The 24,163-nt window shown below is 34.4% G+C and overlaps 1 protein-coding gene across 1 annotated transcript in view; it reads left to right on the plus strand.

The window, feature by feature from the left end:
• Window positions 1-4,885: 4,885 nt before the first annotated feature.
• LOC111056838 (phospholipase A2 group XV) overlaps window positions 4,886-24,163 on the plus strand; it is a 24,143-nt gene continuing 4,865 nt past the window's right edge. The window contains exons 1-4 of the mRNA XM_039420027.1: window positions 4,886-5,079; window positions 15,225-15,373; window positions 21,359-21,593; window positions 23,974-24,152. Of these exons, the coding sequence (XP_039275961.1) occupies window positions 4,995-5,079; window positions 15,225-15,373; window positions 21,359-21,593; window positions 23,974-24,152 (648 nt within the window). The 5' untranslated portion in view covers window positions 4,886-4,994. The remainder of the gene's footprint in view (window positions 5,080-15,224; window positions 15,374-21,358; window positions 21,594-23,973; window positions 24,153-24,163) is intronic.

A 24,163-nucleotide genomic window follows, 5' to 3' on the forward strand; every position in this document is an offset into this window, starting at 1 on the left:
GATTTGCAGTTTTGGTTGGGAATTTCTCATTATTTATGTTTGCTTTTGAAGAAGTGACGGGCTTAGCTTGGCCTTTTTTGAAGAAAGTTGAGGTTCCAAGGATTCAAGACTGAAGCATGAACAATTTTGAATTCGTTAAAAGTTGAATAGGGTCTGACTGCTCCCCTGAATGATTTTTTTCTGGCCATGGTCTCTCTCGTGCCTGCTAGGGCTCCTGAAGATTCATCGATTAGCATTGACAGACTATCTAATTTGATTGGGAATTTACAAATCTTCAATTTCCATAAAATCGATTTCTCCTCCAAAACCGTTCAAAATGTTTTCACTCATAACAACTATTGTGAAGGAGCTGAACAAGCGTTCTTGCTTTATTTTTCAGATTCGAGTAAGATGAAAAATAATATGAATGGAAAATTACATTTTTACGCTGAGAGACGATTTTCTTATCTATTGAATTAAAAAAAAAAAAACAAGAATTGAGAAGTGTTGAACCAGTTTACATTTGTGTCAATTTCAATTGTTATTTTAATTGAAGAGAACCTATATGATAGTTGGAATAATTTGATTTTTGTGTCTCATATAGCCCAGTCAATAAAGGTTTTTTCGATCCGGAAATTAAATAAAAGCTGAATCTTTTACCATCGATGGAACCCTTCCAGAGGGTCATTCTCCCAAAAGTCCCAAGAAATCCCCCCCCAAACCCCCTAGCAACCCTCAAAGTTGAAAAATGCAGGAAATCACGGAAAATCAATTATCTCTGTACCCATTAATTGGAAACCGTTTTATTATATGCCATTCGATTCGTTACATTATGGACTACAATATTAGTAATATTCATTTGTTCAATAAAATTAACAGTTTTCTTGATAAAATAATATATATGTAAAAATTTAGGGGGTTTGCGATTTTTTTTTCTTTGTTTTCTTCGATTAACTTCAAAGCAAGTAGTATCAAGGAAAAATGAGCGAATAATCAATATAGCCACTGTCATTGCAAATCCATTGATGTATATTGTTATGTATTTTCGATTCGATTTGATGCTGTGGGAGGGGAAACAGTCGACGCGGAACGGCGCGGCTGACTCTCTTAGCCATATAGTAAACAGCAAACTGGAAATCAATTATCTCTGTAACCATTCATCGAAAAAAAAAGTCATTCGATTCGTTAAATTGAGGACTACAATATTAGTTGAATTCATTTCCTTAATAAATCGAACAGTTTCCTTGATAAAATAATTTAATGTAAAAATTTAGGGGTTTTTCGATTTGATTTTTTGTTTTCTCCGATTAACTTCGAAGCAAGTAATTCTAAAGAACAATGTGACGAATAATTATTATTGTAGCCACATCCATTGCGAATCCATTGATGTATATTGTTATGTATTTGCGATTCAAGTTGATGCTGTGGAAGGGGAAACAGCCGACGTGGCTGACTCCCTTCACCATAGTAAACAGAATAATACTGCTGTCTACATTGCATCTCATTTACACTATGGCGCTCGAAACAATTAATTTTGTCTATTGTTTTGACATGCGCTGTACATAGATTTTCACTTTTCAATACTCTGAGAAATATTACAATTCTCTTGATTCAACCATGCTCATGATAAAAATCAGGATTTCGTTGTTTTTATGATAACACTGTACTCCTGATAAATTGAAAATTTTCAATCTGAAAGTAGATTAATTTGTTGCTCATTCGGCTCAAATTAATATTAACAAATGTTACCAAATAACATCACCCATATTATCATATATAGTGAAAATGAATTACTCTGAAGCTTTCTATTCTCACTGAACATGAAGATGCAATACCAAGCAAATATTGCAGTCCTGTTTAAAATCATTATTATCAGAGCTTTCAAATTGATGCTATGTAACTATGGATGTTATCCCCATCTCACAATTTCCCTATTTATCCTTATCCTGATTCAGAATAAAGTAGTTGATCTCTATAATCACAAAAATCAATGTACAGTACCTATAATAAATAGTAAAAATAACAAAATTTAGTAATAATGCAACTTTTTCTAGGTATGAATTTCAAGGCTCAAAAAATGACTTATCCTCAATCACAGGCAGAAATTCCAATGATCATCATAATAGTAATTCAATGAAAATTGTTTGTATTGTACACAGTGTTCGACGTAAGATAAGCTACATCTTTAAGGTAATCAACGTATTTAGGATTATCATGTTTATGAATGAAAGCGAGACTGTGATAGAAGATTAGTCAAACTAAAATATAAACATTATATACAATGCATATTTCTGATCAACTATGATTACAAATGATAGTATCAAGCCGAAATGAATTGAGCAACTGAATGTCAAAGTTACTATCCACTGTTCAAATCGCACTGTGATTTCCTTTTACTTCCAAATGGATTGAATTGCCTCACTTTTTAACGTAACAATTATTGTAAAAAAACCAGTGGAATGTGAAAGTCATCCGAATAGCATTTGAATTTCAATTTTCAGATCATGAAATCCATAAAAAACTAATTCTTGAGAGAATAGTGATGAATTTATTGCAAACAGTGCAAGTAACATTGATACAAAGCTATACAATGAAAATCAACATCGATTAATTTAATACTGGACTTATCAAATTTATATTACCGTTTATTTATATTATTTATAAAGCTTATAAAATGTAAAACCAACATTTTAAATTTTCTCTACTGGAGCAAAACATCGATAGAAAATAAAGAAGAGCCTATTATAAGCGCAGTATACTTGTGTACTAGAATTCACTTGAACTAACTCATCACTTCAACCCTTCAATGATCACAATGATCTAGAATGGTATAAAAACCATGAAATTGATAATCAGGTACATTTTTCAAATAGCTTCACCCAACTTAATATGTGAATGCTAAGTCATAAGAAATCATGTTCAATAGATTTAATTTGAATGCTTCAAATAGAAAATGATCTATTCTTTTGGTGCCCTAATCAAAACCAATTTCAATCAACATTAATCGACATAAAGAAAAGCTTCTGCCAACCTTGTGTAATGAATGACAAGATGCGAGTGGAGGTGAAAAATCGATATGTTAACAAAAATAATAGAAGTTGAATCTTAATCTTATGAATTCAATCAATCTTATACGGTAGGGTAAGTTACTTTGTGGTTAAATGTGAAAAACTTTCATGATTCTCCCACCTTTTATGCATGCTTACTCTTCCTTAATTTGTATGTTTGCATTAGCTTTCATCTTTAGAATCTACTGAATTTTCATATTGGACTGTCTAAATAATGTAGAATCAACTAATAAGAACGGAAGATAAGCTACTTTACAGAGAGAATCATAGAAAGTTTCAACTCAACAAGCCCAATGTATAATTTTTTTATGCCTCAGCCGTCATATATATTTGGCTGAAGGTATATTATCAACCTGGCTTGGAGAATATTAACTGTAGAAAACAGCAAACACTGCACGCTATGATTTTTCAGGAAATTGCCACTGTTAACACTATCGTAATCTATGATTTATCTCAGTTTTTGACATTCAAAAATTATGATAAATTTCAGCATAGAAGTATGATCATACACACATATTTGAAATATATATTATATTATATAATAGTATGAATATTTTATCGGTTGCAAACAATATCTTTGTCTGTCATAGAATGCATGATTTAGCACATGTATAACAACAAAATGATTTTAGAGAATTTAGAGAATTAAAATGTGAAAAATCAGTTTCAACGCATGTCAAAACAATTATAGACAAAATTGATTGTTTCGAGCGCCATAGTGTGAATAAGATGCAACTTAGAAAGCAGTAGGCCTACTACTGTATTTTACTGTTTACTATGGTGAAGAGAGTCAGCCACGCCGTTCCGCGTCGACTGTTTCCCCTACCACAGCGTCAAATCGAATCGCAAATACATAACAATATACAGGATGATTCATAATTATGGTAAAATAATTTAGAACGTGATAGTAGAGGTAAAAATAAGAAGAAAGTTCTTATAAACATATATCCATAAACGCTTCATTAGCGAGCTTTACAGGGTGAAAGATTTCGCCCGGAATACAGTTCCTCTGGTGAAATACACCGATGCTGAATTGTTTGAGGACTAGTTTTTAAAAAACTTATGCTGGATTCATATGGAATAATATCTGAAAAATTGAATAAAACTAGTCTGGAAGCTGTAGTGTGAGTAGTTTTTGAGAATAAAGTTGAAATATGCAAAAAATCTAAGTAGAAAAACACAGACTTCTACGATTGATGCCCAATAACTTTTTTTAATGACTAGTAAACAAATCATTTTTCGCAATAAAAATTGTAGAGAATTTAATTCTGAAAAGAATGATTTAAGCTGTGTGAAATAAATTTGAATGAAAGTTGAATAAAATGTATTCTTATGTAGTACATTACACCACAAAAATTAGCTGCTTTATGAGGAGAGAAGTAATAACTCATAAGTTGTAGCTGATTGCAAATAAAATATTCGGTTTTTATGGAAAGTTTTTTTTTATATTAAAGTAGCATATCTAAATAATGACATTAAACTTATACCAAAAGACTAGTAGATTATGTCATTAAGCCTGGGCGGAAGCTCGAACAGAAGTAGATGATATCCTATGATTCCTGCCCAAATGTTTACTGAAAACTGATGTTGTGGAAGCATTAGGAATGACATTTCCACGCTCAGATGTTTTTTTCACCTATTGAATTTGGAAAAAACAAGAACTGAGAAGTGTTGAACAAGTTGACAAGTGTATCAATTTCAATTGTTATCTCAATTAGACAGAACCAATAAGATAGCTGGAATAGTGCAATTATCGAGTGTCAGATCAGTTTACATAGTATGTACAAGTCAAGAAGTGGAGTTGATTGATCAACAAGAAAGAAGAAGGCAGAAAAGATTGATGAGTAGAGAAACTGATCGTCTGATAGTCATATTCATGCAGTTCCTATTTGACTAGTAGTATCATTGTGACTTACTGGATAACAATAGTTTTACCACAAGTGGAGGATGATGAGCTATAGGATCCAAGTGTTTCTCATATTGTTATACACCAGCAAAGTATTCACCGATGGATTGAATCCTATCATTCTAAGTATGCAAATTATAAAACATTAAAAATAAATGTATAAGTCTTCTTGTATGATAGTAAAATTGATATAATGTAGCTATGTAGGCTGTATATCATATTGATCGGAATCTGGTTTTGCAATCTCCTTTAATAGTGAGGTCCACGTTATAACGGCATGAGAGATAGATAGGAGAACAGCTTTGCTGATTTTTCGTCTTGCCACTGCCTACTATACAACATAGATGATTCCAATATATCTGACGTAATATTAACTGTCCACATTTTTTGTTGAAAATAATTGATCATATTTTATTTGTCAGGAAAATATATTTCTCAATTATTTCATTATAAGTTTTCATAATTGATATAAAACACTTTGATATTATATATAGAGATACTTTTATATTTTAAGAAATACTTAATCATATTTCTCCATTGTTGGAAAACGATCTGGCGACATTTCAGAGCTGGGAAAGGATAGCACTGTATAAGGGCGTTCATATTGGTAAATTTTTCTTGAATATTGTGAGAAATTAATGTATTTTGCAAACTTGGAGTCAAGTTACACTCATTGAAAATAATTAATCATTTTCTATTCGTGAGGAAAATATATTTTTCAATTATCTAATAATACAGTTGCATAATAATTTATATATAATACCTTGTTAATTCATCATATTTCTACATTGTTCGGCCTCTTGCAACTTGAAGGCCTCTTACACACGATAGGAAACGTGCAACTTGAATACTGAACAGTGTTCACGTTTTTTTGTCGAAGTACATTGAGTCCAACCGTGTCTTTCACATGGTGATCCCGAGCCAGGAACCACCTTTTGTCACGTCTTTGGCCTCTTTCACAAGGCAGAATCCTGGCTCCTGAAGATCAAATTACGGAAGATCATATTTCATATTTCGCAGCTTTCCTGTGCTTTCACATGGGGATCTTACAAATAAGCCGACGGATCTAACAATTACGCCGACGTTTGCTCAAAGTATGACTCATCACTTTTTCTGAAAGTCTAACTTCCTTGAAAATATAGATAGAAGATTTCTGATTTCGGATTTGGATTCAGTGACCCCAAATTCTTCATAGCGTTAGTCCCATTCTCAAAAATACCCGAAAACAAGGGAGTTATAGCTGTTTTTAATATAGCTTTCCATTATCATATGATTATATAGTAAACATACAAACATAACAATACTTCTGCCTCACGAAGAGACAGGCAAGGGTTTTAAGAAGTTTTCAAACACCTAAAAAGTTCAAACATGAACATTTTTAACTTTCAAAAGTTTAAAAAGAATTAAACTTTGAAAAGATGAATCCAAATATGAACTTATAAATCATCTCCACTCATCACCCAATAAAATACAAGGGAAAGGACAAGCTAGTGAACTTCACTGAATTTCAGTTGTCATTCAACAATCTAATTTATCAGGTTCAAATAGTTGAATATGACTCCAAAATACTAGTAAATATTTCTTTGCAACAATCAGAAAAATCTATTATGAACGTACAGTATAAACATTGTGGTGATCTGAATCGATCTATGGTAATAATAGGAACTGAAAGAATAAAGAATGTCATTCCATTCCAACTAAAACGAAACTGATGACTGTGTTTGTATTAGAACTGCTGAGTGGATGATGCATACTGAGAAAGTCATGAATAGTCCAGACCAGCCTGGCGACTTTGATGATTTTGACACCGGAATCTCATTTTATTTTTATTAACGAATGAAAACCATGTATCATAATAAAAATCAGTTCTATACTTTGTATTATTATAATAATTATGAGTAGTGATTAACATAATCATTGCTTGTCAATTTTAGCCGCTGAACTGAATTCTCAGTCGTAGAACTATGGACCGAGCTTTTGCTTTCTATGTTGTATACCGTCGACACAAACTTCGGCTTTTTTGTTGTTCGATTTTTTGCTGTTAGGCCAGTTTCACACGGCAGAGACCTCGCTCCTGGAATATCATATTATGGAAGATCATATTTCATATTTTGCAGCTCTCCTGTACTTTCACATGGGGATCTTACGAATAAGCCGACAGATCTAACAACTATGCCGCCGTTTGCGAAAAGTATGACTCATCACTTTTTCTCAAAGTCTAACTTCCTTAAAAATATAGATAGAAGATTTCTGATTTCGGATTTGGATTCAGCGACCCCAAATTCTTTAAAGCGTAAGTCCCATTTTCAAAAATACCCGAAAACAAGGGAGTTATAGCTGTTTTAATATAGCTTTCCATTATCATATGATTATATAGTACGTACTAAGATAATAATACTCCTGCCTCACAAAGGGACAGGCAAAGGTTTTAAGAAGTTTTTGAACACCTGAGAAGTTTATACATAAAAATTTTTAATTTTTAAAAGTTCTAGTTTTACAAAAAATATTGAACTATGAAAAGATGAATCCAAATATGAACTTATAAATCATCTCCACTCATCACCCAATAAAATATGAGGAAAAGGAATGTTGTACAGTAAAATTCACTGAATTTCAATTGTCATTCAACAATCCAATTAATCATTTTCTATTCGTGAGGAAAATATATTTTTCAATTATCTAATAATACAGTTGCATAATAATTTATATATAATACCTTGTTAATTCATCATATTTCTACATTGTTCGGCCTCTTGCAACTTGAAGGCCTCTTACACACGATAGGAAACGTGCAACTTGAACACTGAACAGTGTTCACGTTTTTTTGTCGAAGTACATTGAGTCCAACCGTGTCTTTCACATGGTGATCCCGAGCCAGGAACCGCCTTTTGTCACGTCTTTGGCCTCTTTCACAAGGCAGAATCCTGGCTCTTGAAGATCAAATTACGGAAGATCATATTTCAGATTTCGCAGCTTTCCTGTGCTTTCACATGGGGATCTTACAAATAAGCCTACGGATCTAACAATTACGCCGACGTTTGCTCAAAGTATGACTCATCACTTTTTCTGAAAGTCTAACTTCCTTGAAAATATAGATAGAAGATTTCTGATTTCGGATTTGGATTCAGTGACCCAAATTCTTCATAGCGTTAGTCCCATTCTCAAAAATACCCGAAAACAAGGGAGTTATAGCTGTTTTTAATATAGCTTTCCATTATCATATGATTATATAGTAAACATACAAACATAACAATACTTCTGCCTCACGAAGAGACAGGCAAGGGTTTTAAGAAGTTTTCAAACACCTAAAAAGTTCAAACATGAACATTTTTAACTTTCAAAAGTTTAAAAAGAATTAAACTTTGAAAAGATGAATCCAAATATGAACTTATAAATCATCTCCACTCATCACCCAATAAAATACAAGGGAAAGGACAAGCTAGTGAACTTCACTGAATTTCAGTTGTCATTCAACAATCTAATTTATCAGGTTCAAATAGTTGAATATGACTCCAAAATACTAGTAAATATTTCTTTGCAACAATCAGAAAAATCTATTATGAACGTACAGTATAAACATTGTGGTGATCTGAATCGATCTATGGTAATAATAGGAACTGAAAGAATAAAGAATGTCATTCCATTCCAACTAAAACGAAACTGATGACTGTGTTTGTATTAGAACTGCTGAGTGGATGATGCATACTGAGAAAGTCATGAATAGTCCAGACCAGCCTGGCGACTTTGATGATTTTGACACCGGAATCTCATTTTATTTTTATTAACGAATGAAAACCATGTATCATAGTAAAAATCAGTTCTATACTTTGTATTATTATAATAATTATGAGTAGTGATTAACATAATCATTGCTTGTCAATTTTAGCCGCTGAACTGAATTCTCAGTCGTAGAACTATGGACCAAGCGCGAGCTTTTGCTTTCTATGTTGTATACCGTCGACACAAACTTCGGCTTTTTTGTTGTTCGATTTTTTGCTGTTATTATGAATTCTCTTGAATCAAACATTATGATATTTAACAAGTTGCGCTGAACCTGGTAGAATTCATAGGAACGGTAAAAATTAATTTTACGGAAATTGATGTGCATGTAATGCCCGGTCTACACTACAACGATATTAGCGCAAACCTACCAGGTTTGCACTAAGTTTGCGTCGTGTAGACTGGAGATCGTTGTGAATTAATGAGGTTTGAAGGTTTGTGCTTTCTTCGATCAATCTCAGCCAGGTTTGCGTCAATTTTTCTAGGAAACGATTATGTCTCATCTAAGTTATCCATCAAAACCTAAACCGCTTCAAAATGAAGATAGAGAATTCGCGATTTCAGATTCGGATTCAGCACCCTCAAATTAAATAAGTGAATTCTCAAAAACACTCGAAAACAAGGAATATTTTCAAATGGATAATAATTATCTTATTTACTACATAGTAATGTAAAAGATATAGTTATTCACTCTTCACTTGATAAGCAGTATTCTTGATTATTATTATTGAGGAGAAGGAGGAGAAGTGGGAGGAGTTGGAGGAGGAGGCGGAGGAGGATGATGAGGCGGAGGAGTAGGTGGAGGAGTAGGTGGAGGAGGAGGACGAGGAGGAGAGGACTAGGAGGTGTAGGAGGAGTAGGTGGAGGAGTAGATGGAGGAGGAGGAAGAGAAGGAGGAGGTGAAGGAGGAGGAGGAGGTGGAGAAGGACAAGTTGGAGGAGAAGGGGAACGTGGAGGAGGAAGAGGAGGAGGTGGAGTAGTTGAGGAGGAGGAGGAAGAGTAGTGTGAGGAGGAGGAGGAGGAGGAGGGGAGGAGGAGGAGGAGGAGGAGGAGGAGGAGGAGAAGGAGGAGGAGGAGGGGAGGAGGAGGAGGAGGAGGAGGAGGAGGAGAGGAGGAGGAGGAGGAGGAGGAGGAGGAGGAGGAGGAGGAGGAGGAGGCTTGAGTCACTGTTCATCTCAAGTTTATAAACACTTCAAAGACTTCGTATTGAATTTATTATGGTTTAGTTTATAATACAGGTTTGTGTTAAAGCTGGTGTCGTGTGAACAGAGGTTTGAACAAACTTGGCTCAAAGCCAGATTTGCGTAAACCTGGCTCTGAGCCAAGTTTGCGCAAATATCGTTGTCGTGTAGACCCGGCATAACTGGATTTAGAAGATCAATATGATAATGTGTTCTATCATAATTTAATGATTATCACAGAAATGTTCAAGTGAAAACGTTGGGCGCAAACCTACTGCCATGGGGAGACAAATAAATTTATGAAAAGCTTGATAGCTTGAATCTGGATACCTGTTACACGTTTTTAATTCAAGACATAATATGTCTTAGAATAATTTTCAATCTGTTTCGTCAATCGGCAGAAAAACGCTGGTTTTTCAAAGTTATCTTACTCCCTTATTTTTGGGTATTTCCAGAAATCAAGATAAATGTCCCACCAAATTTCCTACACGAATACAGTGTAAGTTGTATTATAATAGCTACAGTACATACGTACTGTATAGTAGAAGTAGAGTACCTGTTCGTTTTTACCGACTATTCATGACTTTCTCAGTATGCATTATCCACTCAGCAGTTCTAATACAAACACAGTCATCAGTTTCGTTTTAGTTGGAATGGAATAACATTATTTTTATTCTTTTAGTTCCTATTATTACCATAGATAGATTCAGATCACCACAATGTTTATACTGTACGTTCATAATAGTTTTTTTCTGATTGTTGCAAAGAAATATTCACTTGTATTTTGGAGTTATATTCAACTATTTGAACCTGATAAATTAGATTGTTGAATGACAACTGAAATTCAGTGAAGTTTACCAGCTTGTCCTTTCCCTTGTATTTTATTGGGTGATGAGTGGAGATGATTTATAAGCTCATATTTGGATTCATCTTTTCAAAGTTTAATTCTTTTTAAACTTTTGAAAATTAAAAATGTTCATGTTTAAACTTTTTAGGTGTTTGAAAACTTCTTGAAACCTTTGCCTGTCTCTTCGTGAGGCGGAAGTATTGTTATCTTTGTACGTTTACTATATAATCATATGATAATGGAAAGCTATATTAAAAACAGCTATAACTCCCTTGTTTTCGGGTATTTTTGAAAATGGGACTACCGCTATGAAGAATTTGGGGTCACTGAATCCAAATCCGAAATCAGAAATCTTCTATCTATATTTTCAAGGAAGTTAGACTCTCAGAAAAAGTGATGAGTCATACTTTGAGCAAACGTCGGCGTAATTGTTAGATCCGTCGGCTTATTTGTAAGATCCACATGTGAAAGCACAGGAAAGCTGCGAAATATGAAATATGATCTTCCGTAATTTGATCTTCAGGAGCCAGGATTCTGCAGTTTGAAAGGGGCCTTCAAGAACAGATTATACATATCGAATCATTTCTGACCAAGAATGAATTTTTTAAAAGCACGGTCTCCACGAAATAAAATTTGAAAGCTGAATACTAGTTGAAGAAGTCCTCTAGAGATTCTTAAATAATTACCCACAAAGGTCAATAGGATGGCATTTCTCCTGTTATTATGGACTGAATGCAATGTTCCACACATGAAGAATAATCCCTGATCACGAATGAATTTTGTACAAGCACGGTTATCACGAAAAAAATTCAAAGTTCAATATTAGTAATAGTGTTACTATGGGGAATTCTTGAATAATCAACCACAAAGGTCAAGTGCATGGCATTTCTTCTGTGATTATGGACTGAATGCAATGTTCAACACATAAAGAATAATTCCTGATCACGAATGCATTTTGTACAAGCACGGTTTTCTCGAAAAAAAATTCAAAGTTCAATATTAGTAATAGTGATACTATGGGGAATTCTTGAATAATCAACCACAAAAGTCAAGTGCATGGCATTTCTTCTCTTATTTTGCAATGAATGCAATGTTTAACACATAAAGAATAATTTCTGATCACGAATGAATTTCGTACAAGCACAGATCTCAGGAAAAAATATTTCAAAGTCCAATACAAGTTATAGGTTTCCTCTTGGTAATTCTTGAATAATCAACCACAAAAGTCAAGTGCATCGCAGTTCACCTATTATTTTTTTTGTGAAAACTATGCTTGTACAAAATCCATTCGAGATCAGGAATATTCCTATATATGTTCAACATTGCATTCAGTCCATAATAACAGGAGAAATGCCTTGCACTTGACTTCAATGGTTGATTATTCAAGAATTCCCCATAGTATCACTATTACTAATATTGAACTTTGTCATTTTTTTCGTGAAAACTGTGCTTGTAGGAAATCCATCCGTGATCAGGAATGATTCTGTATATGTTAAACATTTCATTCAGTCCATTATAACAGAACAAATGCGATGCACTTGTGTGGTTGTTTATTCAAGAATTCTCAAGAGGATACCTATAACTGGTATTGAACTTTGAAATCTTTTTTAGTGAGAACTGTGCTTGTACAAAATTCATTCTTGATCAGGGATGATTCAATATATGTTAACCATTGCATTCTGTCCATAATAACAGGAGAAATTATATGCACTTGACTTTTATGGTTAATTATTCAAGAATTCCCTATAGTATCACTATTACTAATATTGAACTTTGAAATTTCTTCTCATGAAAACTGTGCTTGTACAAAATTCATTCCTGATCAAGAATGATCCAATTTATGTTTAGCTATGTTAAGCATTGCATTCAGTCTAAAATAAGATGAGAAGTGCGATTGACTTGACCTTTGTGGTTGATTATTCAAGAATTCTACAGAGTACTACTATTACTAATATTGAACTTTGAAGATATTTTTCGTGAAAACTGTGCTTGTACAAAACTCATTCTTGGTCTGGAATGATTCGATATGTATCACAAATTGCATTCAGTACAAAATAACAGAAGAAATGTCATCCACTTGACCTTTGTGAGTAATTATTATGAATTCCTAGAGAACTTCTTCAACTGGTATTTAGCTTTCAAATTTTATTTCGTGAAAACTGTGCTTTTAAAAAATTCATTCTTGGTCATAAATGATTCGATATGTATAAAACATTGCATTCAGTCTAAAATAACATGAGAAATGCGATGCGACGTGATGTTTATGGGTTCAAGAAAACTAGGCCTACTATCACTAATATTGAACTTTGAAATTTTTACGTGAAAACTGTGCTTGTACATAATTCATTTGTGGTTGGAGATGATTCAATAGATCATGTTTCCGAATTAGATCAAGTATTTTATTCATTCAAAGTAATTCAAATCGTATTATCACGCCTGTATATACTGCCTGCATGAGCGGTAGCGAAGCTGGCAGGTAGCCAGCATAGGGAAATAATCAATGATATGACATAATATCATACATTGTATGACCTTGACTCCATCTTCAAAAGCGTCTAAAAAAACCGGTGCTTGTACAAAACTCAATTTTTACTTTCCTTGCCCTATTACCACAGGTAAGGAAAGTATTGCTTTCCGAAAAAAATTAAGGTACCCTAATTTCTAAATTTCTATACGTTTCAAGGTCCCCTGAGTCCAAAAAAGTGGTTTTTGGGTATTGGTCTGTATGTGTGTGTGTGTACGAGTGTATGTGCGTCTATGTACACGATATCTCATCTCCCAATTTACGGAATGACTTGAAATTTGGAACGTAAGGTCCTTACAATATAAGGATCCGACACGAACAATTTCGATCAAAGATGGCGATCAGGCGAACCCTGAAAAACAGGGTTTTTCGCGATTTTCTCAAAAACGGCTCCAATGATTTTGATTAAAGTTATACCTGGAATAGTCATCGATAAGCTCTATCAACTGCCACAAGTCCCATATCTGTAAAAATTTCAGGAGCTCCGCCCCATCTATGCAAAGTTTGATTTTAGATTCTCAATTATCAGGCTTCAGATACAATTTAAACAAGAAATTTTGAGTGGGGAAGATTGAACATGAGAATCTCTACAATTAATGTTTTGTAACAGTTTCACCTAAAATTGAAAATAAGCTCGTAATTCGAGAAAATGTGATTGCAAATTGTTGGCAACTGTTGATTCTATTAAATGATTCACTATGAAGAGATTGCAGACCTCGTGGGTCTCCAGTGTTATTGCCCTGTCATCAGATGGATCAAATCTTTGAATAGTAGACTTATCATGCGCGGGAACACTAGCGTCAGGTGATAAACTTTCATAACGGCAAGGAAAGTTGTGTGAGTGCGCCACACCAGATTTTTGCATATTCAGACGACACAACATTCGTAGTTTATTGACAATTTCTTCAGATTTTTTCTGACATGTGCATTACAAGTTCACGGAGCTGATGCGACAAACTACAAAACGTTTCTACCAAATAGAAATTCGACTATTTGCGACAAACTACTAATTTTTTCTACCAAATAGGATTCGAATATTTGCAACGAACTACAAAATTTTTCTATCATATGGGATTCAACTGTTTGAGAATCGGTCAGATGGAAAAATCAAATCTTCGACCTTTTGCGACAGTTGAGATTTTCGGATTTTCGGCCAAATGGGATTACTGTTGAAACTTTTCGATCATTTGGAATTCGGCCATTTGGGAAAGTACAAGTTTCAATTCTTCCATTTGGAATTCTTCAATTTTCCATCTTTGCGACAAAATAATAATTTCGACCAAATGGGAATCGGTTATTTGGCATGCCACCTAGAACCAATTTGCCACCATGCCATCATATTCCAATTATAAAAACAGGTTTTCCGTCGCACCCAAATTTTTCCACCATTTTGTAACCGCTTTTTTGGATCCAACTTCATTTTTTTAAATTGGAAGGTTGTCATATGATACATGATTTCGATACAGGATTTCAAGAGAAAAGGTATGGTAAAAACCACACATCGATATCTCAAACCTTTCAAAAGTTATTCTCATTCAAAGATATTGATATTATCATCCAATTATCATCTTCTATTCTATAATTATTAGGAAAGAACTGGCTCATACACGTATACATGTGTAAAGGATAGGAAAATTATGTTTGACGCATCATCACGTCTGAACTACTGGACTGATTTACTTGAAATGTTGCATATAAATTCTTAATCACCCGAGGATTCTTATAGGTCCATTTTCAGTTCTTCTAGATTTCATTACGTCAAGTTTTCAGTTTGTCAAGTTTTAAAATAGTCCCTTGTGGAGTACGTGTTACCTGCTAGTAATTATATACAATAGGATACGCTACTGTGATCTAGATGAATAGAGAAATCCAATCTGATTCTACCTGAAGTAACCGAATCAAATAGTCTAATGTAATCTGAACTAATTAACGAATTCAGTTCCAGGTTATTCGGGAAGTCAGATTGAGGCTAAACTTACTGACAAAAAAGATGTGCCAAACGAATTTTGCTTCAAGAAGAGTGATGGATTCTTCAACGTTTGGGCTAGTATAGAAGTAGTTCTTCCACTTCCCTTTGTAGACTGTTGGGTGAGGACTTTTTGATTATGAATAAAAAAGCTAGTTTTTTTCATGTTCTCCACATCAATGTTACAAAGACTGGGCAGTGGGCACCCAGATTACGCAGCCAGAGCAAGCTCACTTACCTTATCACCAGGCCAATAAGTTCATATACAGAGTAGTTCAAGTGGTAGTTTTTTAGTCATCGTATTCAGTTTCTATGTGATTCTTGAGACAGGTATTCAGTTGTAATATAAATGTATGGTTGTTGATATAAACAAAGAAATATTCCAGTTACTGGAATAATAATAATTATAATTGAAGCTAATTCATGAATTAGTGTGTAAGCAAGCATAAATTGTTTAATGAAAAGACTTAAAAATTGACGAAACCATAGATTTTTATGGGAATATGACGTTGAAAATCTGTGGTTTCGACAATTTCTCAGTCTTTTAATTTAATATGAATAACTACCACAATATCAACTTCTCAACTACATAAAGCGCATAAATTGTACTCATCCATTGAATTATGATTGCTCTTATGACAACATACATTTCCATAATGGGATGATTCAAAAATCATGTAATTCTAAAATCTGCTTCAATATCTGATGAGTTACTGGAGATCATCAATGAATATGCTAAAAATTCTCACCTATTGAGGTTATACACGCCTCGACTATTCTCAACATATTAACATTCATGATAATAGAAAAGTTCTTAAACTTATGATTTTAAAGAATAAACAAAAATATTTTGATGGGAAAATTTCTAATTATAAAAATAAGAATAAAGTAAGTTGGAAAGTTATAAATGCTGAGGTGGGTAAGAATAGGAAGAGCAAGTGTAATAAGCAATGGTCAACGACACTAAACCAATCCTAGTACTGTCAGCAATATATTTTTCCTACAGTTCCCTTGAAAAGTGGCCATTGCTGCACTGATTACAGAACGCAAAAAATCACTTTTCCGCTCTAGTGCGTGAAAAATTTTTCCTGCACTCCAGATTTGCAACATGGCAGCGCAAAATAGTTAGTAGGTTATATGGAGCACCAGTGCAGTAAGATCAAAATTAAGTTGGTAACTGTGACTGTGGTGCTCGTTATAAGAATCTTGAGGTGGTGGACAACAGTGGAAGACAGCAGTTGACACCACACAGCCGCCCCCCCCCCCCAAAAAAAAACACACATACTAAATTCTATTTTACTTATTAATAATAAAATTACACAGATATGTAACTGACACATTACATTTGATGGATTTCAGGGAATTTTACCAATAATTACCAACTTTTCATATTCAATGGTAACTGTAGGAAAAACTTAATGTGAAATACGTGTGCAAAGTTCCTTTGCTGCACTCAAGAAACCATTCCGCCCTCGCCTACGGCTCGGGCGTAAACGTTTCTTTCGGTGCAGCAAACTGTCACTTTGCGCACTAGTTGCACAAATAACTATAATGATTTTTTTGTTTCGACAGTTGATAGGTTTGTTAAACCAGATATTCCCAATTGCTCTAGACCTGTAACTGTACAAAATCCACGTTGTTGTCAATCTTCATTGAGGTTTAGATTCGAACCTATTACTGAGTGTCAGTTACATAAAATAGTGATGTCATTTGAGAACAAACACTCTTCTGGGTCAGATAACAGTAGTGAAAGGAGTTTTACGAGCTATAATCAAGCCATTAACACACATTATAAATTCATCCCTTATAGCATGTCAATTTCCTGATAAACTGAAGATAGCTAAAGTTTTTCCAATATTTAAAAAAGGTTACATCAAAGATCCAGGCTGCTACAGACCAATAGCGTTGTTATCAGTTTTCTCAAAAATCGTTGAACATGTGTTATATATCCAATATTAATGAAATACTCAGAAGCAAACCATTTATTGGATAAAGAACAGCATGGTTCCCGCTCAAGAAAGTCAACAATTACAACAATGGTGGATTTCATAGATACCATAATTAATACAATAGATAAAGGTGAGAGAATTATTGGCATATTTTTAGATATAACACGTGCATTTGATAGTGTGTCTCGTAATGTTATTTTGCACGCATTAGAGGAATTAGGAGTTCATGATAAGGAGAGGAAGTGGTTCTCATCTTATTTGATTGGCAGACAGAAATTTGTTGAAATTGAGCATACTGAGGAGAAAAATAATCATAGTTACAAATACAGTTATCGCTCTACCCTAAGAAGTTTAAAGTATGGTGTCCCTCAAGGGTCCATCTTGGGTCCCTTACTATCTCTATGTTACATCAAGGGTCTGCCTGATGTGGTTCGAGCACATGCCTCTGTGTGTCTCTATGCAGATGATGCTAACATCATATTTTCAGGAAAATCGATTGAGAATGTAGAACTCTCATCTGCTGTAGGCCTGTCCTCTATTAATGAATACCTGAATAGCCGAAATCTCTTGCTGAATTCAAGTAAGTCTATTGTAGTCCCCTTTTCAACAAGGCAGAACAGGAGTGAATTGTGTCCAAACGTAGCTATGAATAACACCCTTTTAGATTGTAAAGATCAAACTGAATTTCTTAGTCTGTTAATAGATAGCAACCTTCCGTGGGATAATCATGTTGCCAATGTTGTGAAAAAAAATATCCTCAGGTCTATATGCATTGCGTCAAATGTCCAGTTTATGTAGTATACAAATATTAAAAACAATATACCACTCAGTAGTACATGCACATCTATCATTATGGTCTCTGCATATATGGTAATACAAGTAAAAGTAACCTTGATAAAATTCTAAAACAGCAAAAACGAGCAATAAGAATCATGCTGAACCTCAATAGAACTGATTCTGTAAAATTAGCTTTCTCGTACCTGGAAATTTAAACAATATATGGACAATAAATATTTATATGATATAGTCTTTTTCAAAAAATTTGGTGACACAAACTTGAGAAATAACACTCACGGTTACAATACAAGGTTTGGTCGTATAATAGATAGGCACAGATTAGATCTTTTTACAAAAAAAAACATATACAGAGGTAAGAAGTGTTTGTAAAGTTACCAAGCAGTCTTCAAATATTAGAAGATCCAAGAATGTTTGTGGAGTATCTAAGGGAATATCTGGTCAAATTGTCGCTGTATTCGTTTCAAGAGTTGTAACAATTTTCATTGTTCCAATTGTGAACGATGAGGATTTTGCGAATTATCATGAGAAGTCAGCCTGTTATGAAAATGGATTTCGCTGTTTTGGTTTTCTGCGTTGTGTTGTGTCGACTCTGCAAGTGTGTGCATAGAAGTTATAGTACTAAGAAAATCAACGATTTTCTTGGAGCATCAGTGCTGGTTCATGACCTCTCTTGCTGTCACTTGGTGGGAGAATGTATCTTAAATTGTATTTGTACTGTTCCTTTCTATTGGCAGAAATTTCGATGAATATTTTCAATAAAATGGTAACAGCCAATCATAGTTAACGTTGGTTAGGTCTATCTAGTATGGACGATCACACAGCTCCTAGACCAGGCAAGCGTACCGTGGGCTTCACTCAGCGTCTGTCCTCTGTCATAAGCAGTACAAAATGTAGTCTGATCAGTATTTTGAGTTAATCATGGCTTTCTTGCCTTTAGGCAAGTTTTAGGCTTTTAGTATTTGGCTCTGGAACCTTTTGTTCCAGTAGCAATTTTAGTTTTTTCCGCCTCAGTAGTTGCTTTAATTGAGAAGAGAGGAAATCAAATTGTCACCTCACAATGGAGATTTTCCTCCTTTAACCGCTACTAAAGGTACGTCATAGATTTATAATATAATTAATGAAATTATTATTATCGATAAAAGCTTCCATCAAAGTATTTATTGTAATGTAATTAGAGTATAATAATTGAGAATAGTCCTTTTGATTTGAATGGAAGGTGGTAATGGATATTCAAACTGATAAATGTTGGAAGAAAATGAACGGTATATGTTTTGTAGAAATTTAGAGCGCCTATTAGAAGGAATTGAGATTTTTAATTATTTTTGAAGAGGAAGCTATCAACCTAAAATAAACAAAATTAACCTATTGAACAAACTAACAACAATACTCGAAAGACCTTGTTATGAAATGTCGTTCAATCAACTAGTGAATTAAAGTTTGGTATTATGAAATGCTATGTACCCATCTCTTTGTATAAAGGGCATGAACCTGATTACAAATAAATTCTTTTCTATTGAATCAAGATATTGAAGTAGGTAATGTCTATTTGTGTTTTAAAGTAATAAGTATTGATTTGAGTTATATATAACCTGAAGTAGGTTGACTTTATGATATAACTGAAGTTAAGTTAATTTGTATCATCCTAGTTCATTTTTTTATTCTAACAGCGGTCAAAGTTCGGCTCCGTGAAAGTATGGGTCCATCAATGTACGAGTCCATCAATTTACGGGTTCATGAACGTGTGTCTCTAAGCCGCTGAGATGCCTATAAATCGATAGCAGTCCTAGAAGCTTGGAGTATGCTGTCTCCTGATGATAGAGCTCAATCACCGAGCCTAAATTTGAGTTGAAGGACCAGCTTTGAGGTAACAACTTTTTTCCAAATTAAACGAACGTCCCAGGAACTCCGGATGTGACAGAATGGGTTTTAGTGACTATAGACTTTCAAAAAGGGGAGGGGTGTAAAACAAGAACTATCCAATCAATTAAAACGTGCGGAATTAGACTTTTGTGTTAAATCGTAATTGGGAATGAATAGATTACAAATTTTATTAATTTGGTTTGAGTAATAGATTTTCGGTTGTATCTTTACATTGAAATGTGAGGCCATATTTTCTCTGTAAGGATCCAGCTGGGAATTTCAGTTTTCTTTAAATTTATATTTTATAATCTACTAAACTACTGAAAGTTGAATTAGTATATGAAATATTCGAAGGTCCCTTATTGATAAATTAATGTTTTAAAATAATTTTGGTCTTAAAGTTGTAAAGGATCGAATAGAAGTTTCAAGGACCTTAGCTTTTCTAAATTTGTTTGATATCACATATTTTTGAATAGTCTTCCTATATAAAATTCCGTGATGTGATACTTGAGGAATATTTGTCTTTGCAGCTTTCATGATATAAAGATACAGAATAGTTATTATTGGGGATTATTAATATTTGATAATGTTTTGATAGTGTTTTAAAAGTTTCCAAGTGTGTTCTAAATGTTCTAAGAATTTTATGTTGATATTCCTTTTAAAAGATGTATTGTTATTCATGATTAACCTCTGAGAAATATCTATGATATATTCCAATTCTTCTTTCTGAAATTAGAGTCGTTAAAGCTTCTCATGATTCAATCTAAAACGTTTTCAATGTAGACCAGACAGAGTAGGTTATTACCGAATTATCTATATCTGAGATAACTTTCTAAATTTAGTAATTTTATTTTCGGTTTTCATGATGTAACTTCATTTTGTTTTATAAATTGTTGAATTAAACTGTAAGAGGTGACAATATAGTTGATATCTTCTCTCTATTTCGTTGTCTCTCTTGTCATTTCTGGAATCCCGTTCTCTAGCACTAGGTATGTTTATCAAGAATCCCTTTTATTAAGTTATAATTGTGTGTGCTTCTAAATTCTAAATTCCAAATAAACTTTCTAAATTCATAGCACGGTACAGAGTTTAACACTGATTTTTGACGAAACGTTTTTGTCTATACTAGGCTAGCCTAGTTATTTATATCTATATATTTTTTATTTATTGACACTGTTCCAATGTATTTCTTACATCTGATGAATAAAGACTATCCTATTCTATTCTATTCTATGATCTTTGATAATGTTAGTGGGGATAGTGATAGTGGGACATCATAAATAAGACTTAGTTTATTATCAGCAACATCTTTTGTATGAGTATTACAATTAGGTATATGTATTTGTGAATATAATCAGATACTACGACATCATCTCACAAAATAGAATTATGATTGGCTGATGAGCATTCAACATCACATTCTATCTATTGACATGAGCTCATAATATATTAGTTTTTAGAACAATATCATTTATCAATATTTTTCTTTTACTCATTCAGGCAGACAACTTGAGAATGGTATATGATAGTAAGACACACACAACCAATCCTCCACCTGGCGTGGAGACACGGATACCTGGCTTTGGAGACACAGCCAAGATCGAGAATGTCAACCCTAAGAGTTTGGATAGTGGGAAGTACTATCATGATCTAGTGGAAGCCCTGGTCAATAGTAGAGGTTACGTGCGCAATGTCAATCTCCGAGGAGCTCCCTATGATTTCCGCAAGGCTCCCTGTAAGTCAGGACACTTTTTACAGGCCACTTCAATCAATTCAAGAAGCTATTATGTACTAGGTTTAAGTTATTTAATCCTGATGAGAGAGATTGAGATGTATTTATTTAGTTATTATTCAGGAAAAATGCAAATATGTTTCCTCACCATAATAATATAAATACAGTGTGAGGTGACGAAGTAACAATGCGATTTGACAAAGTACTATCAGAGCCTGTTTCAAGGTATCCCCAAGCCTCGTCACTCATCTACATAGAAGAAAATCTACCCCAATTCAGTTAGTCTAAATTTGTTTGAAAAATGTTTCAACTGGAAAATTGATCTTTAATGGTTCCAATCGATTGAATAACATCAAGAAATCCTTTACAAAGAATAGAGTTTGTTTACTCCAATGTCACAATTACTATAAATTACTATAGTTTGTTGAGTATTCATGAACATGCAATGAATTCCCATAAACTTTTGAATCCACGGGATAGGTGATATGGGGATACTGTCACCGTGCTAGAACAGACAGCCTTGAGAAGCTCGCTGATGTCTGTAGTGATTTTCCCATCACAAGCAACATCTTTGACCATAGATATGGTATGCATCATAGGTTACATGGTACGCATAACATACATACAATCACAGTCACACAATTTGATTCCTGGACTATACTGTATTGAGGACTGATTCACCCTAGATCGATTCAGCATCAGGAAACTACTCTGCATAGCAATGACATTCAGTTCCTAGATGTTGATCCAAATCACTTAGATGACATCTCAGTTCTGTGCCCCCTGTGGGTTGGGGGAGCTTTGAGTTGATCATCGTACTCAAGAATGTGTTGAAAACCAGAATTCACCTACAGTATCCATGCTTGTCGTAGGAGACGACTGAAATGGACCTAAAGGCAACTCCAGAAGTTGCCTTGCCTTCAAACCCACGGGATCTGCCCCATAAGGCAGTTTCGGAGGGTCAAAGAGAAAAACCCCAAGAGACTAGAGATGGATGAAACTACAGCCACAAATGTAGGTCAAGAGGCTAAGTCGAGGGTGACCAGGTGCCCTAGAAACAATTTGGCGATCCTTCCTTCAGCGCTAGGACCTACAAAGAAGCCAGAAGTGGAACTCACGTAGGTCACGAGTTTATGGGTGGAGACCAAAACTCACCACTGCCCGGAGAAGAGCGGCTATTCAGGCAAAACTTCTTGGAAGAGGTGAGGCTTTTGACCCTGCAGAGTTTTGGAGGAGCTAAAAGAAAAATCCAAGAGACCAGAGATGGGTGAAACTCCAGGCACAAATGTGGGTGAAGGGGCTGAGTCAAGGGTGGCCGGGCGCCCTAGAGGCAGCTTGGCCACCCCTTCCTCAGCGTTAGGACCTTCAAAGAAGGCCAGGAGTGGAGCTCACGTAGGTAACGAGGATTAATCTGTCTGAAGAGACTGCCAGACATATCACACTGGATTGCAACAAGCATCCGAGTGATGAATGGGATGTTAGTATAGGGAAAAACTACTGGTTCTTGTAAAGAACACAGATATTGGTTTGCCTAACTAACATACTATTCGGGAACACAATAAGCTTTAGTTGACGTGTGGGGTTCTTTGAACCTTTGGATCCTTGAATCCGTACCTTCAAAACAATAACAATCCCAGTTCTGTACAAAAATTAGGTTGTGTTCTACAAAATATTTTTATGAATATCAAGACACATCCATTAACACAATTAAAATAGCTTGGAAGATTATCCCTGTTCTATACAAAAAATGGGTTGAGTTACAAATATCTATGAATAATAAAACACATTTATTCACAAAATCTGGATAACTTGGATGTCATTCCAGTTTTATACAAAAGTTGTATTGTGTTTGACAAATATTTATGAATGTAAAAACAAACCCATTCACATTATAAAACTGCCAGTTGCTTGTATTCAAAACTGTGGTCCTTTGCTATGAATCTCTCAATATTGAGTGAGCTCTACTTAAAATAGCAAGTTCTTTAGTATGGGCTTACCATTTACCATCACAGTATTATGTTCTGGTGAAAAAATTCTTTGATGTGGAGTGAATGAAATTTAATTCCCATAGGATACATCCATGATACATAAATAGAAATTCTCAGAAATTCCCTCCAAGCCCATGGACGCTCCTCTCCCCCCTTCAACTCACCCATTTTGAAAGAATGTTGTCAATAGTCGTTTTAAACACTGCTGAATTAATTTTGACCCTCTCCCACACAATATTTGTTTTTGAGATCTCTGTATAGAACTTGAAGGATGTAGTTGGCGAACTCTGCCCCTATTTGGCACCACTGTGAATGAAGAGTAATTAATTTGAAAAAGCATTATCACAATGGATAGTACAAACTACAAATTAGCGTGTATGTATGCGTTTCCACAGATGAAAACAAACAATGGTTCATTGATATGAAAAATTTGATTGAGGAGACTTACAATAATAATGGCAAGAAACGGGTTATATTGATTGCACACAGTCTTGGTGGACCTATGACATTGACCTTCCTCCAAGGTCAAGACCAAAAATGGAAAGATAAATATGTGGCCGGTTTTATCACATTGGCTGGCGCATA

Source organism: Nilaparvata lugens, chromosome 2, assembly GCF_014356525.2.
Source record: "Nilaparvata lugens isolate BPH chromosome 2, ASM1435652v1, whole genome shotgun sequence".
Lineage (NCBI taxonomy): Eukaryota > Metazoa > Arthropoda > Insecta > Hemiptera > Delphacidae > Nilaparvata > Nilaparvata lugens.